The 14944-nt window shown below is 41.5% G+C and overlaps 1 protein-coding gene across 3 annotated transcripts in view; it reads right to left on the reverse strand.

Annotated features, from left to right (window-relative positions):
* Positions 1 to 429: 429 nt before the first annotated feature.
* The window catches only part of spag9b (sperm associated antigen 9b), a 39253-nt gene continuing 24738 nt past the window's right edge, over positions 430 to 14944 (reverse strand). The window contains exons 9-30 of one of the 3 annotated variants that reach the window (XM_035145020.2): positions 14750 to 14874; positions 14163 to 14220; positions 13177 to 13329; positions 13000 to 13057; positions 12618 to 12748; positions 11995 to 12052; positions 10707 to 10888; positions 9428 to 9557; positions 9205 to 9294; positions 8850 to 9011; positions 8219 to 8390; positions 7281 to 7490; positions 7056 to 7197; positions 6068 to 6196; positions 5881 to 5961; positions 5712 to 5779; positions 5357 to 5505; positions 4869 to 5040; positions 4643 to 4756; positions 3892 to 4071; positions 3436 to 3567; positions 430 to 3347 (exon numbers count right to left, since the gene is read on the reverse strand). In XM_035145020.2, coding sequence (XP_035000911.1) covers positions 3229 to 3347; positions 3436 to 3567; positions 3892 to 4071; positions 4643 to 4756; positions 4869 to 5040; positions 5357 to 5505; positions 5712 to 5779; positions 5881 to 5961; positions 6068 to 6196; positions 7056 to 7197; positions 7281 to 7490; positions 8219 to 8390; positions 8850 to 9011; positions 9205 to 9294; positions 9428 to 9557; positions 10707 to 10888; positions 11995 to 12052; positions 12618 to 12748; positions 13000 to 13057; positions 13177 to 13329; positions 14163 to 14220; positions 14750 to 14874 — 2815 coding nt within the window. In that variant the 3' untranslated portion in view covers positions 430 to 3228. Of the gene's footprint in view, positions 3348 to 3435; positions 3568 to 3891; positions 4072 to 4642; positions 4757 to 4868; positions 5041 to 5356; positions 5506 to 5711; positions 5780 to 5880; positions 5962 to 6067; positions 6197 to 7055; positions 7201 to 7280; positions 7491 to 8218; positions 8391 to 8849; positions 9012 to 9204; positions 9295 to 9427; positions 9558 to 10706; positions 10889 to 11994; positions 12053 to 12617; positions 12749 to 12999; positions 13058 to 13176; positions 13330 to 14162; positions 14221 to 14749; positions 14875 to 14944 lie in introns of all 3 variants that reach the window. The other 2 variants (XM_035145022.2, XM_047338245.1) reach the window with 2 other exon arrangements.

Below are 14944 nucleotides of genomic sequence, written 5' to 3' on the forward strand. Positions count from 1 at the left end.
TTGGAGGTGGGTATCTGTGACTGTGTGTTGTTATGGTTACGAATCAGGATAAAAATAAATAATATTAATAGGTTCTGCTATTAATGTCTCTTTCAGCAACTGTTATGTGCGGACAGATTTTTTAATAGAAGAGTTTGATGATTTTATATAAATATATACTTTCTTCATTGTCGTGTTTATCTTGAGCCAATCAAAAAGGTTTGAAATGTCTCAGTAGGTGACAGTAAAACCATAGGTGTAAATAAAATAATATAAAATGAATGCTGGTTGCGCTGCCTCACTGCCACATGTTACACAGACTGTTGAATAGAATGAGGTTCTTAATGTCATTAGTGACACTTGTACGCTGTGAGAGAAGCCTACTGTTTGTTTTACCCCTGAATGTCAATCTACATGTTTCTGCATCACAAATTTAACAAGCACACAAAAAATTTGCCCACAAAATTTGCTTTAATTAAATGTTAAAAATAAGTAAGGCTAGAGATGCTGCAGACGTACAGGATGGTGTTTGTACTGCCGACTAAGAACAGGGGGAGCACCTGGCAAGACACAGGCGAGCATGAGCGGGTGAGAGGGACGACACCGGCGTGGTGTGACGGGGTGGAGTTACCTTTTCATTGCCTGGAGCTCAGTTTGGTTTGTTTGTCCTGCATTGGAGACACCGAAACTGATTCTGTCAGTGTGGACAGGCTGCAGGGTCGCTACTCTTAAAAACAGGCACAAAGCAACCCCCTCCCCCCCCGAGCCACTCCTCTTCCTCTCTTCTCAGAGACATAGTGCATAGCTGAGTAAGTCACCCCCTACAAAACAAACTCCTCATTCCAACAGCAACAACTGTTGTCAAGACAATAAACTCAAGCCATTTTCATGGTTCATACATATATAATCATATATATATATTCATATTCAATGTACAAAGATACATTCTGAATTGCAAAGGCTCAATCATTGTAAATAAATACTGAAATGGCTAAACATAATATTTTCCCTCCTCTCCTGGAGAGAAGACACACACACACACACACACACACACTCTCTCTCTCTCTCTTTCTCTCACACACTCAAACGACGAGGACAGGCCTCGTTGATATTGTTCAATACAAAGAGGACAAAACAAAACAACATACCAGTGCAGTGTACTGGTACACAGAGGCCAGAAAACAGTCTCAAACAAACAGCTTGTGCACTGTACTCTCAGAGAGGACAGTCTTATAGAAACAAAAACAAAATTTTAAACATAAAAATAGAATTAAAACATTTTCTGAAATCATCAGTTTGCTATTAGGAGGGGATTTCACTGAGACATTATTAACAAACATTGTCATCAACAGAGAGGGACAGAGCGTCGCTACAAAAATCATAACTCTCAACATTTGAGATTTGACCTCTTAAATGCAGAGATGAGGATTAGAGGGGAGGTTGTGTAACGCTCAGTGTGACAGCTTGTTTTATTCTCTCAGAGTAACAGGTCCAACACATTCTCTTCTCTCACACCCGCAAAATATTTCAATTTCCAAATAAGAAAAGTCTAAAAATATATCTCATCTCTACACTGGGAATTCCGTTACAAAACAATCTCTCATGTTATCTACAGGGACACTGCAGAAAGGTGCCGCGTTAGAAGGGACACGGTTACTGTTTCAGCAAACTATCGATCTCTGGTTCTTTAACCTTTGGTAGCAAACGTGACATTCTTTCATTAAAAATAAATACTCTGTCACACCTGAAGTAGCCTGTAATCTCAGTGCTTTCAAAGCTCGACACCTAAGGCAGATTTTAAAGGGTCTACTAACTGGAGCTGACGGGTAGACGCAAAGCAGAGGGTTGATAGCATCCTCATGTTTAGTATTGGATTAAATAGTATCCTATATGAAGGGGGGACTTGAGTATGTAGTGGTTTACAGTAGGATCCAGACGCAGCTGGAGTTTTGAGGAGTTCAAAAGCTAACTGCTACCAATACTATAACACCAGTGAGTGTTTCTCACGTATTATCATTTCATTCAAGACACAGAGCATCGGATTTTCTGGAGAAAAAAAAAACGGGTGATGTCGGAGTCTACAGCTGCTAGCATGCTCACGATGACAATGCTGGCATGTCAATGATAAGCAGTTATGTTGACAATGTTTAGCATTTAAACATTTTTCATTAGAACTGCAAAGGCATTTTTGAACATTTTTGTGACCTTCTCAAGAAATAATGCACAGATTTGAATGAAATAAAATATAGTTAATAGTAATTCTAGTTGGCTCTTTCAATGAGGTTGTTTCCATTGCTGTTTGTCTGTCCGTGAGCAGGATTATAAAACCCTACTGAACCTATATCCATCACATTTTGTGTAGGGGTGGTGCAGGACCCAAGGGAGAACTAATAGAACATTTGGTCATGAACTAAAATACTGGATAAATCTACTTTTTGACCTGACGATGGCGCTAAGTGAAGTCAGGGGGATTGATTTTGAGATTGTACTTCATAAAAACCATGCAATGCTCTGTGATTCAAATGGAATGTTAATCCATGAGAGACATTAACCTCCTGCTCACCACTAACCAGATGAAATGTGACATGTTGCATTTGACTTAAACTAATCCTGACCTGAAGACAACTGACGATTGATTAAATATCTTGACTCAAAGGAACAAAAACAAATTAACATGAAATTTGATCAGAGATTCACCAAAAAAAACACATGATTGGCTCCCACACACGACAGTATTACATTATCAAAGGGCAACAAGGGAAGTCACGGGTGATTATCTTTTGATTTAAACAACTGATTTAGCTTCAACTGATTTAGCATCAGCACACAGTAACAGGACTGAGTGGAGGGAACCTGGGTGTATTTGCTGATCAAATGTAACAAAAGAAAAGTATTGGTTGCGTAGTCAACAACAGCTTTACCTCAAATAATATTAAAAGACAACAGATTGATATTCAAATCTTTAAAATAAAAATAAAAACAAGAAAACAAGTAATAAAACAATAACATGCAGTTTGTGTTTACACTGCTCCACTCCAGTTTAGCAAAGAGAAAAAGCTCTCAGAGCAGTTTTTGCTTGTTTCACGCTTATTGTTCAGGTTTGAGGAGAAGGAAAAAAGTGCTGATTAAACCCGCGGCTGCAGAGGGCGGTCGCTCCCCTGAACTCCTCCTCTGTGGCTGCAGGTTTGAGAAGAAAAAGGCAAATTGGGCATGGGGGTCAAAGGTCAGACTTCAGTCAAAGGTCAGACTTCAGTCCTCGCTTCCCAGGACCTGCCACACGATAAGGTGGCTGCGCTCGGCTTTGGCCAGGAAGGGCTGCAGTTTCATTGGGGCATCCTCTCCTTCCTCTGCCTCGCCCTCCTCGTCACCTAGAGACACACAGAGGCAGCATGTTCTCTCAATCTACTGCAGAAATATAATAATTAAAAATAACAACTTTTCATGCCGTAAACTCACCCATTCTAAAGTCTATGTAACCTTCTCCTCCACTCATCACCAACATAGACTTGGTTCCTTCCTGAGATGAGGCATCTGTTGCCCTGTCACCTCCTGCTTCTCCTCCACAGGAGGCAGATGGAATTGCGTGACCTGAGTGGACAGACACACAAACTGTGAAGAACACCAGACCACTTTGTGTTTTTCTGCTGATCATAGTCAGCTCTTCTTATCAGTACACTGACTTGATCTCAGCTGCTCATTAATCTGCCTTTGAAACTATGAGGAGCACAGCAGTGTTAGAGCAAAATCATCTATTACATGACACATACGGACGACCAAGAGATTTTCACACTGCCATCGTATGGCTTGGAAAAATCCTGCTCAGTGACAGGATAGTCGTCAGCCCAGTGAGTTTGAACATAGAGTAAGTAAAAGACGTTGGAGGACATATCGACAAACTGCATGCTTCATTACCTGGGACAGCAGTGAAGAACTTGACAGCATCCCGGTGACCATGGAAACAGAGCTGAGCCTGAGCCATGGAGCAGTATGGAACGAACGTCCCTGCTGTCACTTTGTCGCCGCTGTCGTCGCCGTAGACGCGGACCACACTTCCTGGATGGTTACCTGCTGCCTTTGCTGCCGTGGTGGCTGCTAATGAAACAGTGAGTGTGAGAGAGTCAGCTCAGAGTCCTCAATTTATGTAATCCAGCTCAAAGATAATGTTATATACATGGGACAATTTATTCTGTTAAAACACTTTTGTTTTATGAATGTGATAGTGCTGAATATATTAGATTTCTGTCTGAGACAAAAGATTATCAACAGTTTACTTCACTATATACTTTGAAACATTAACAGTCATACACATTGAATAAGGGGGTTTTCATGTTTAAAGGGATAAAAACTGTTTTATAGATAGAAAGTGTTTATGGTTTATTCTCTATTCTTTACAAATGACTCCTGATCACAAGACAGCAAGACGTGTACTGTAAACTGCGCAGGTGTCCAACGACTTTGAAAGTCATGTAGTCTGAACTCAGCTTTATAAATATAAAAACATCTAACAAAAAAGACCAAACTTCATAAACTGAACAGTAGCTTCCTGTAAGAGACCACTGAGTGGAAACATATAAATTGTGATGGGTATTGTGTGTGTGTGTCCTTTGGACAAAAATGTTACAACAATAATATATTCAAGAAATGCCCCAGCTCTTGAACTTACACTCTGTTAGAGGGATGGAGATGATGACTCCGTTTCCAGTGCCCATCCACAGACGATTACATGACACAGTGAGAGCTGTGATTCGCACGAATGAGAAGCCAAGTTTCCCCGTCCCTGAGAAACAGGTATTAAGAACACATTCAAAACCAAATTTGAAAAGGAAAACGTCTGTAAAACCCAGAGGACAGATGATCAAAGATGCCTTGATAACAGGCAGTGAACTGACCCAGCATCTTGCTGACGTAGGGCTCGATGTCGACATCCTGGAGGTGTTGGTAGGTGTGAGCGTGGAACAGCCTGAGAGTGGAGTCCAGCCTGATGGACACCCAGATCCCATCCCCGTCCCAGGCCAGCAGTCGTACCTGACTGTCTGCACGAGGGTGGGCATCAAATGACTTCTGCAGAGGACGGAGTACGTGCAGACAAGAGACTTGTGGTTAAAGGAAGGAATCCTGACGTTATGCAGCTTAAAACAACACATTGGAACTTTGACTGAGCAACAGCGCCCTCTGCAGCCAAACGTGATGAACATTAATACTGTAAAAACAGTTTTTGAGCGAGCAATTGGTTTTCATGTAGAGAGAAAACAGCATAAAGCAAGAACAGGGTGGGGGGTGAGGAGTGGTAAGGAAAGGGGCACCAAAATACTTCCTTTGAAAACGATTTGTTTGATTAAATCACACTGAAGGTTCTCGTTTCTACTCAGTCTCATACCTCGATCTTCATGGCTTTGGGCTGCACCACATAAATCTTGTTCCTGTAGCCACACCACACCTTGTCATGTACGACAGTCATACAGCGGATGGAGTGGTGCGGTCTCCCCAAGTCAATCAGGTGGTAGTTTGTCAGGTCCCACTGTCCATCTAATGGGAGCAAAGGAAGTCAAGGTACACATATTTATACAGTGCTTCTATACACATTTATAAAATATATATAGGAGTACACATTTGAATGATATAGGTTCATTTAAAATAGAAATTATAATGGACCAAATGTGTCCCTGCAGCCCATTTGTATAAATCTTTACTGACATCATATGTTTTAAGAGTCGCAGCTCATGTCCACTCACCTACTCCTCTGTGGAATATGGCTAAAGTGCCGTCAGCGAGGCCGACCAGAACACGCCCTTTCACATGTCTGTGGGATAGAAACACACGTTGTCAGAAATCAGAGGTTTAAATGATGAAATGGGCCACATGTGTAAAGCTCACAGATGTCAATCATTTCACTATACTCACACTATGCCGAGCACAGCGTCCTTTAGCTTTATGGAATGGAGACACTTCTTCCACTGGGCCACAGAGGAGTGAACGTACACGCTAGAATCAGAAAAACCGTCAGTCATCAGATTTCTTGAACTCTGGACACCGACAGAAACGTGTTGGACAAACAAAAAAAACAAAAACAAAAACAAATCACACTCACAATCCATTCTGTGCCCCCAGCCACATGGTGGGCAGGACGCTACTCATCTTCTCAGCCTCCTCTCTCATCAGGTCCTGCTCCTCAGCTGTGGGGTTTGAACTTACACCATCTTTCAACAGATCACTCTCCCTGGTCATCGGAGACAACATCACATCTATTACTATGACATATATATATCCCCACCCCTAGTTTAACAGACCTCTGAAAAAGCTGACATGTAATGTATGAAAAAATAATAACAGTTAAGTCAAACATTCAAACTGTATAAGCTACACACATTAACAGTAATGAAGCAAATTCAGCTTAATTTTATGAAAAATATTGACTTTAAAATCCTCACAGCAGACAGACCACGTTGGTTTTCTAACTTCACACTGACTGCACCATATACTGTTTATAAAATAACAGTACGTCACTTTAACAATTTCATAAAGAAAGCTGCAACCAGCATCACTACAGGCCAAGCAAACACACCATTCCAAACAGGCAGGTTTAGAAAAGACACTGCACTAGTTACTACTACTTCACATGCAAGTAGCATCTTGATCTTGCAACAGTTGAACTGGAGCTCATTGTAACTACTTTATTCGGTGTTGTGCATCACATTTTATATATTGATACTGATGTCAATTTATTATGTTTGTTATTATGTTTCATAAAGGGATATATTCAGGTAAAATACAAGATTTGAGCAAATAGTTATTTTTTGTATTTGTATTATATTTCACAACAGAGTGTTTTTATCAGTTTTCACTGGTTTTGTATGTTAGTCTGACAAACCCTCAGTTTGGCTTCAAGGTTTTATGCACTTCAGTGATATTTAACCATCAAATAAATATTTGCATGTGATTCATGAACAAGATAAATGTTTTACAATGATTTGATGGTGTTCCTCAGTGGATATTTATGGCTGCACTGATAGATCAGGTTTATTAGATTGACTGAAGTGTGATTACGCTGTGCTGGGTAATGGGCCACCTGATGTTACCTCTGAGTGTAGTTGGCTGGAGCCTCCGCTGTGGGCTTAGCTCCCAGTGGATCAGTGAAGACGTGCTCGGTGTAGACACCCCTCAGGGTTTCTCTGTGGTCAGAGAGCCCTGCGCTGGCCTCGGTCGCCTCTGTGGCTTCTTCTTCTAAAGAGAAGATCATCTCTCAGCAAACTCTGTCAACTCATATGTGGGTTATTTGTCACTTGTAGATGCTAACGCCTTACCAGTTCCTCCATCTTTCCCAGGACTGTCTGCGGTCTGGGGAATAGCGACTGATCCTTCAGCTTCACAGCCCACGACAGTGATGCCTCCGAGCACGCCTTCTTCACCTGTTGAGCTGCTGTTGGTTGCTGATGAGCTGCCATCTTCCACTGGTCCTGCCTCAGAGTTTGGAGGTACCTCCTCACCAGCTGGGTAGTCCGTCTCTCTTGCACCTAAATAAAAACAAGCAAATAAATATGGAAAGCATGCTGTACCCCATAGCTGATGCAGTTCCTCTGTGGGCCACCAAATGCAAAACAACATATTCACCCACAAATATCAGTAATAAAACTTCCACTGCAGCCCTTTCAGACAGGAACTCCAGAAAATGTCCAGACACACTGTCAATTGCCAACGGGACTTTGTGTTTCACATATGAACAACACGGCAGAACAACAAAAGGAAAATGTCTGCAGCATTTGGGTGAGGACAATAAATTTCGCTAGAATTCACATGCTTTTGTTTACAGCACATTGACACCGGCATCTGCCCTCATCACCAAAAGCTCTTAATACTCATTGTCTTTCCAAGTTGACATTTTCATCGGCGTCTTCCATGTGTGTGGCTCCTCTTTTTCATCCTGAGATATTTGATTTATTTTTTTTATAGTTTTGCATCCGTCGCACATTGGAAAAGCCATCAAAACGCCCACTCGCTTGCAGAGAATTCTCCGGATATTATCCTTCTGTTCTCTCATGGGCTCACTCGAATATTATGTGGAGTATTTACTTAGGGGTTGGCAGGGAAAACTTCGGAGAATGTTGGGAGCAACTAACTTGGACATTTTCACATACAGCCCCTCCTAAAAATTTCAGGAGAAAGTCCGGAGTCCATGCATGTCTAAAGCTGCATATGTTGACTTGGTAGCACAACTGGGAAGCACGTATATCCATCCACTGACCTGGAACGCTGGTGATGCAGAGGACATGGGAGTCACAAACAAAGAAGCTCTCCAGGATGTTTCCAGGTTGGTTGGCATCAATGACAACAGCTTTAGTGGTGGACTGGGTGCTGGTACAGATCCACACCAGCGATGATAAGTCGTCCTGTTGCCGCAGCTCCATCTGCTGCTCCTGCAAAAAATGTTATATGTGTAGGAGTTTTGCTAACTTATTAACATGAAATAATTGTATGTGACAAGGACTATATAAAGCAGAACGGCGCATCTCTATTACTCCCAATAGCCAGAAATTAAGACAAAAATGCTGCCATTTTGTGCATTTGGAACCAGAGTCTGCACAGGTTTAGGGTTACATTTTGACTTTTTAGTTTGGTCCATGTCCCAACAACTACCATGGAGGAGGCAGGAGCTATGACCTATAGAGCAGCCAGCCACCAGAGATGCTTTGTCTTCACTGTTGGGGGAATTGTCATGTCATCCAACTTTACATATAGTCTATGGTATGTCAATGTGTGTTTTTGTAGCTACAGGTTCCTTTTTCAGGTATGATGGGTTTATTTCTTTCATGATGTAAACGCTGTGGCTGTACTGAAACAAGCAGGTAGGTGTGTGTGTGTGTGTGTGTATATACCTTGAGGTCTTGATCCAGTTTGTCCAGGCTGCTCTGACACCCAATCTGCTTTTTAGGGCTCTCAGGTCCAGGCACATCACTGTAGAACACACTGGCTCCTACGATCGATCCTCCGTCTCTGGTTTTACCTCCAGAGAGATTCACACCGGCAGCACACCACAGCTACAGCACGGACATGCAGTCAAACACAATGAGATTACAACGAGATATAATAATGCATCCTTATCATACTATTTAGATAAAATACAATGGAGCTATTCAGAGATATGCACCACAGCTAAGGAACAATCATGGCTAAGGCAAAGAAAATTACCCATAATTCCATGCAATGCACAATACAAAATAGTAGAATTACCTTCACAGAAGCATCTTTCTCATCCAGTGGTCTGAGGAAGACAGGAACAGGCAGATTCTTCATCTTACTCTCTGCCTGACCTCCATTTGCCTGCAAAGTCAAAACATGGCACCGCTGTGTGACAATCCTAATTCTCTTACAGCTTACATGACATTGTGATTCTACAATAACCACAGCAGCAGACTGTATATACAGAAGGTCCTGCAGGTGCCCATGTCCTTACTTTGTGCTTCTTGGGCAGGCTCCAGCCATACGCCTGCACTCTGCCGTCCTCCTTCTGGACGTGAGCTTTGACCTGCTGGTACTGCGCTCTCTTCTGCTCTCGCCTGGACACCACGTTATCAGCTGCCACTCTGAGGGACAAAACCACACCTATATAAGTAGCTAATAGGGTCCATTCTAAGGTTTCCTTGGAAATCTTAAAGCCATTTGTTGAAAACTGTTATAAAAACAAACTCAATTCAGGTGTCTGACGGTAATGATCATTCATATGAGGAAGGAGCATATGCAGACAGTTACAAAGCCATTGGAACTGATTGTTGACAACATGGTGAAAGGGATTTCAATTTCACAGCCAATCCTAAACCAATGATGAGGAGAAGTTACTGAAGTTTCTTTCACATCTGTGAAAGGTCGATTGTACTCTTTGCTATTAATTAGAGCTCATATTAATCAGTTGGCCGATTAAAGGGATGTGCATTTACGTTGATATTTTTCATAAAAATATGTTTATTTTCTTATTTCAAGTTCTGTATATTTTGGTCTATTTGTGTTTTCTTTGTATTTACTTTATGTATAATTAACTTTTTAACAGTCTGTGAACGACAACTGGATCAGTAATTCAGACTTTGGATTTATACTAACATCACATGTTGACTGATGTGACCCTGAGATAGTACAAAAGTCTGATTCAAAACTTGGAATCCATTAATGTGTGTTTACAACATGCCCTTGTTCATTTTTTAAGAGTTCAGAACGCTTTAGGCAACAGTATGTAACCATGCGTAGCCATCTGCAGCCACACGTGAATTAATTCCGTTGGGCACTGTGTCTGAGGAAGTAAGTGGTTTTAATGGTGATTAAAAAAAAGTTCATCAGTATCTCAACCAGAGCTCTGACTTTGTATTATCTCTCTCTGAATGGAAAAAAAACTGAACGGTGGTTATTACAGATGATCCCCAGCTTCCCGACCCAGGATGAGCTGCTGCTGTAACAAATACATTAAACTCTGTTTCTGAATATTGGAGATAAGCACTGGTTTTTAAGGACCTCTAAGTCTTTTTTAACAGATCTACAGTTCAGCCTTACTCTTGAACCTGCTGGACCTGATTCTGAGTTACGCACTTCACACAGGAGATCGTACCCACTCACCAAAATTACAGTGAAATAAACAATAAAAGTATTAAATCATAATCCAATTTCAAATTCCATAGTCAAAGGGAATTTGATGCCCTGGTGACAGTGTCATATTTTACCATCATTATCTCCCCTGAGTGACTTACTCCTCATTGAGAAAATCAAAGGCTTTGCTCTTGTCACTGGGCAGCTGCTGCAGGGTGGTACTCCTCTTCTTGACGGACGGCTGAATCTGAGAGGTGGGCGCGTTGTACTTGACGTTCACTGGCGCCTCCGTCGGCGGCTTCTTGGCTGCTCCGCCCGACGAGCTGAACAAACGGCTGAAACTAAAGGTGTAAGGGCGGGGAAGTGGGGAGGAAAAAGGACAAAACAAAAAAAGAAGAAGCACACAGACAAACATATAGAGGGGTGGACACAAGCAGTAGCTCCAGCAGCAAAAGGCAGGGATCAACATTTAAAGGTAAAAAGACTCCTTCCCCATGCTAATACACCATGCCAGCTGACATACAGGTAGCAGGTAACCAATATTCATTTTCATAGTAACCCATCATGAAGTCAATGACCTATCTCCTACACAGCACAGAATGATGGAGGGCAGGGTGTGCGGGGTTAATAATGTGCATTGACTAGGATGTTAGTGAACAACAAAAAGCAAAAATGGCCTGGCCTTCTAACTCTATGGTGAAAGATAACGATGCATCTATGTCACTACATCTGACAGTTTTAGAAGAAGCAGCAGATTTGCCACAATCTTATTAAATACTAAACCACAGAGAGTGTTCATCTAAAATGTATACATAATATTTATTTCTTAAATCTTAAGTTGAATCCTATTTCTCTGCCTTCTCTCCCTTTCACTGAAGTAACCCTGCCAACACACCTCCTGCGAACAGACGTCACAATGCAGAATAAAGAGGGACACACAAACAGGGCAGAGGAGACAGTGGATTTATCAGATTTAGTTTCTCTTATAAGCAAAGCGACCTCTTAGCCAAAAGATCTGCCCCCAAATAATTGTCCTTCAAACCAAACCAAAGTCATTCCTGGTTAAACTCAACAAAGGAGAGCCTGGATCAAATGACAGAATATCAGTCTTCACCACATTCATTTCCTCAGTCAGCAAACAAGTGTAATGTCCCAACCTCAGCCTCCTCTATTTAATAAAAGAATCAAAGACTACTGTGGCAGCGCAGCAGCTCAGATCTGAGATCAGAGCCACTGTTTACTGACTGGCTCTCCTCTGTTAAGAGTTTGTTGTCAGAAGCAGTCAAGATAAGACACCTGTTAACATGTCAGAGATTTACCTACATCCTGGAGAACAACCAATCAACATGGAATACAAAAAGAAAAGTGAACAGTGAAACACTTAAATAACACTGACCACGCTGAGGTTGGTTAAGTTATGAGAATGAAAGAAGTGAAAAGAGGAGCTTACAACTGCCAGAGGCTGGATTTCTTCTTCTCTGGAAGAGCTGGATTCTCCTTCGAAGCCCTGAGAAAGAAAATTCACTTTGAATTAGAGCCGTGACTCTTCACTAGCCTCACGATTCGATTACGATTCACCTGTCAGCAAGTCAAATGCACAGAACTCCTAGATGCATCCAGATCCTCAGTTTTCTATTAATCTATTATTGTTATTGAGTTGTTCAGTTCAGATATGTGTGCGGCACCTAAAAGGAAAACATCTGATTAGCCTTTACTCATCTATCATAGGGTTGGCCCCGCCTGGCCCCCCCCTGCCAGCGCCACTGTATTGAGGCACATTTCTCCGTGCTGGTCAACAGGAGATTTTCCTCCTCTTCTCTTTTCTAATCACTCACACGTAGAGATTATCTTTATAATAACCTTGTGAATTAATAATCATGTGTTCTTGGATCAGTGGGGACGTGTGATCATCTGTAGGAGGAACTTCTCTCCTGTCTGCAGCTTGTATGCATGTTCTGTTTTTATAACCATGTGTTTACACTTTGTGAGTTTTTCAAATTGCCAAGGCAATTTGGAGGAATCTGTTATGACTTCATGTTGTCCACCACTTTCCTTGGTTGCTTCTGTCTTACCTGATCATCTCTGTCCATCTGACCGCCTCCTGCAGCTCCATCAGTCTCTCCTTGTACTGGTTCCTCTCCATCAGGACCCTGGCCATCTCCACCCTGGTGAAGCGCTTCCTCTGCGCTGTAGGCACATCACTCTGTAGGCACAACACAAGCATGACACCAGTGAACCACTGTTCAAAACCATCTGTGAGAGTACATGTATGTAGACAATACATGGCACATGCTATGAAGGGTTTGAGGTAAACATGACAAGACTTGGCTGTTATGGAGTTTGTTAGCATGGAATAGGTCTTGTTGGAAATGACTTCCAATAATTATTTTTTCTTAATGAGATATAATCGTGTGATTCATACACAAGCTGACACAGGAAATATCAAAGACTCACATCATCCTCATTCTCAATCTTGACTTTCTGTTTGGCATCTTCCTGCTCTGCTCGAAACCTGCAAGAGAGTACGTCGCTTCCACATTTACAACGTCCGTGTGTATAATGTATATCTAAGATATAAAGCAGTAGATAAATAGATTTGTGTATTGTGTTCCAAAGTCCAAAAGAACTCACTTCTTGAGTTCTTCCTCTAATTCTTTGTTCTTCTCCTCCAGGTTGGTTTTGGCCTGAGTGACAGCATCCAGCTCTCCCCGAAGAACCTCCTTCTCACAGGACAGTTCATCCAGGCGAGCGATCAGGTCATTTTTCACCACATTCAAAGCGTTTCTGAACAGACATGTATCAACAAATGCATGATATCATGTATTCTCATGTCATATCTTCATTTAACAGAAGGTGGTAGAACTGTCATGATTGTCAGAGATGAAGCAGGTAGGCAAATATATTAGTTAGTCCTCCTGAAGTTGTTGAATTTAGCTCATAATCCACATCAATCTTTAGAATTAAGCGCAACAGGAGGAAGACACAATTATGTCAATATTTCTTGTGTAGAGGCGTGGGCCAAACATATATGTCAAACACAAAGTATCATTAATAAACTACTACAACAACAAGCCTATACAGTATAAATAGGAAACATATATTATAGAGTATTGCCCTGGGTCAGGTACCTGCGAGTTGTGTAAAATGTATTTATATAAAGTACAAGTAAAAGTTAAATAAACACGGCCGGGCAATGGGTGATAACTAAAGTATGTTAACATCTTAATCTGCTTATATGAAGCCTAGTTGTCCGCAAGGATTTATTTTATTCTGAAAGCCTATGACACCTTTGACTACTGCACTTCCACTCAAATAAATGTCCCTACTGACAGCAAATTAGTGAGTAACTCAAAAGAGATCAAATTCAGACAGAAATAACCAGTGGTGAATACATTCTCAGTGGCTTTGCTGCTTGTAAAAAGTATCAAAAAGTATTCACTTTTACAGCCGCAAGCTACTTGTCATCGCTGAGGAAGCATATTGGCAGCTGCAGGAGCAGAGATACTGCAACAACTTTAACAAAAACTAAGTAACTTCAGTGATTAGGACCTTTTCATCAAGTGTTGGTCATTTTGTCTTCACATATATAAATAAGACAAATTATAATGAGCACTGACTTGGTCTCCAGCAGCTGGGTGTTCTCATGGATAAGATGTTCGACTTCCCGACCCATACCTGAAAAGGATCAGCCATAATGTGAACAGAAAAAAATAATCATCTTATCATGTGCTGCCGTGTGAGAGGGGAAAATAAAATGATATTGTGGAAAATCACATCTGTAAAGAAGTGTTTCCTATTTCTATTCTACACACTAACATATTTCATTCTTACCTAGAAAGTTGAAATCTGAGAGTCAAGCAAAGGACGATGCAAATGAGAAGGTTTATGAGACTCAATAAAATATTGTTAATTTTTCCTGTGAGTTAAATAGTTTCAACTGAATCTACCTAGCCTAAATGCAACACTGTCCTTCACAGCACAATAATCTGTTCTATTCATCAAAAAGGTCACAGAGGGGGTGGAGACAAACACAAGGAGCTGGGGAATCTGGAGAGAATGAACTGATACACACCAGAAAACTCATCTGCAAGGATGGTAAAGCCCGACAGCCAAAGAAAAGACGATTAAGAGAATACGACAGGGGGAGAAAATGGTTTGTAAAAAGTGGCCACATGATAAGTTGTAAGAGATTTGAGTTTCTTACCCAGTAGGTCAGCACCTTCGTCCATGTCTGCTATCAGGTCGTTTCCTGCAGACGACAACTCCTCAAACAGAGACTCAGTGTTCCGGTCGAACGCTAGATTCTCTATGCCGCCTTTAACTGGTGTGCTGCATGGACACATGAGGGGGCAAGACAGAGGACAAGGGTTACTATGATGAAGAGATGTGATATTGCACT

This window comes from Hippoglossus stenolepis, chromosome 21 (genome assembly GCF_022539355.2).
Source record: "Hippoglossus stenolepis isolate QCI-W04-F060 chromosome 21, HSTE1.2, whole genome shotgun sequence".
In the NCBI taxonomy this organism is placed as follows: Eukaryota; Metazoa; Chordata; class Actinopteri; order Pleuronectiformes; family Pleuronectidae; genus Hippoglossus; species Hippoglossus stenolepis.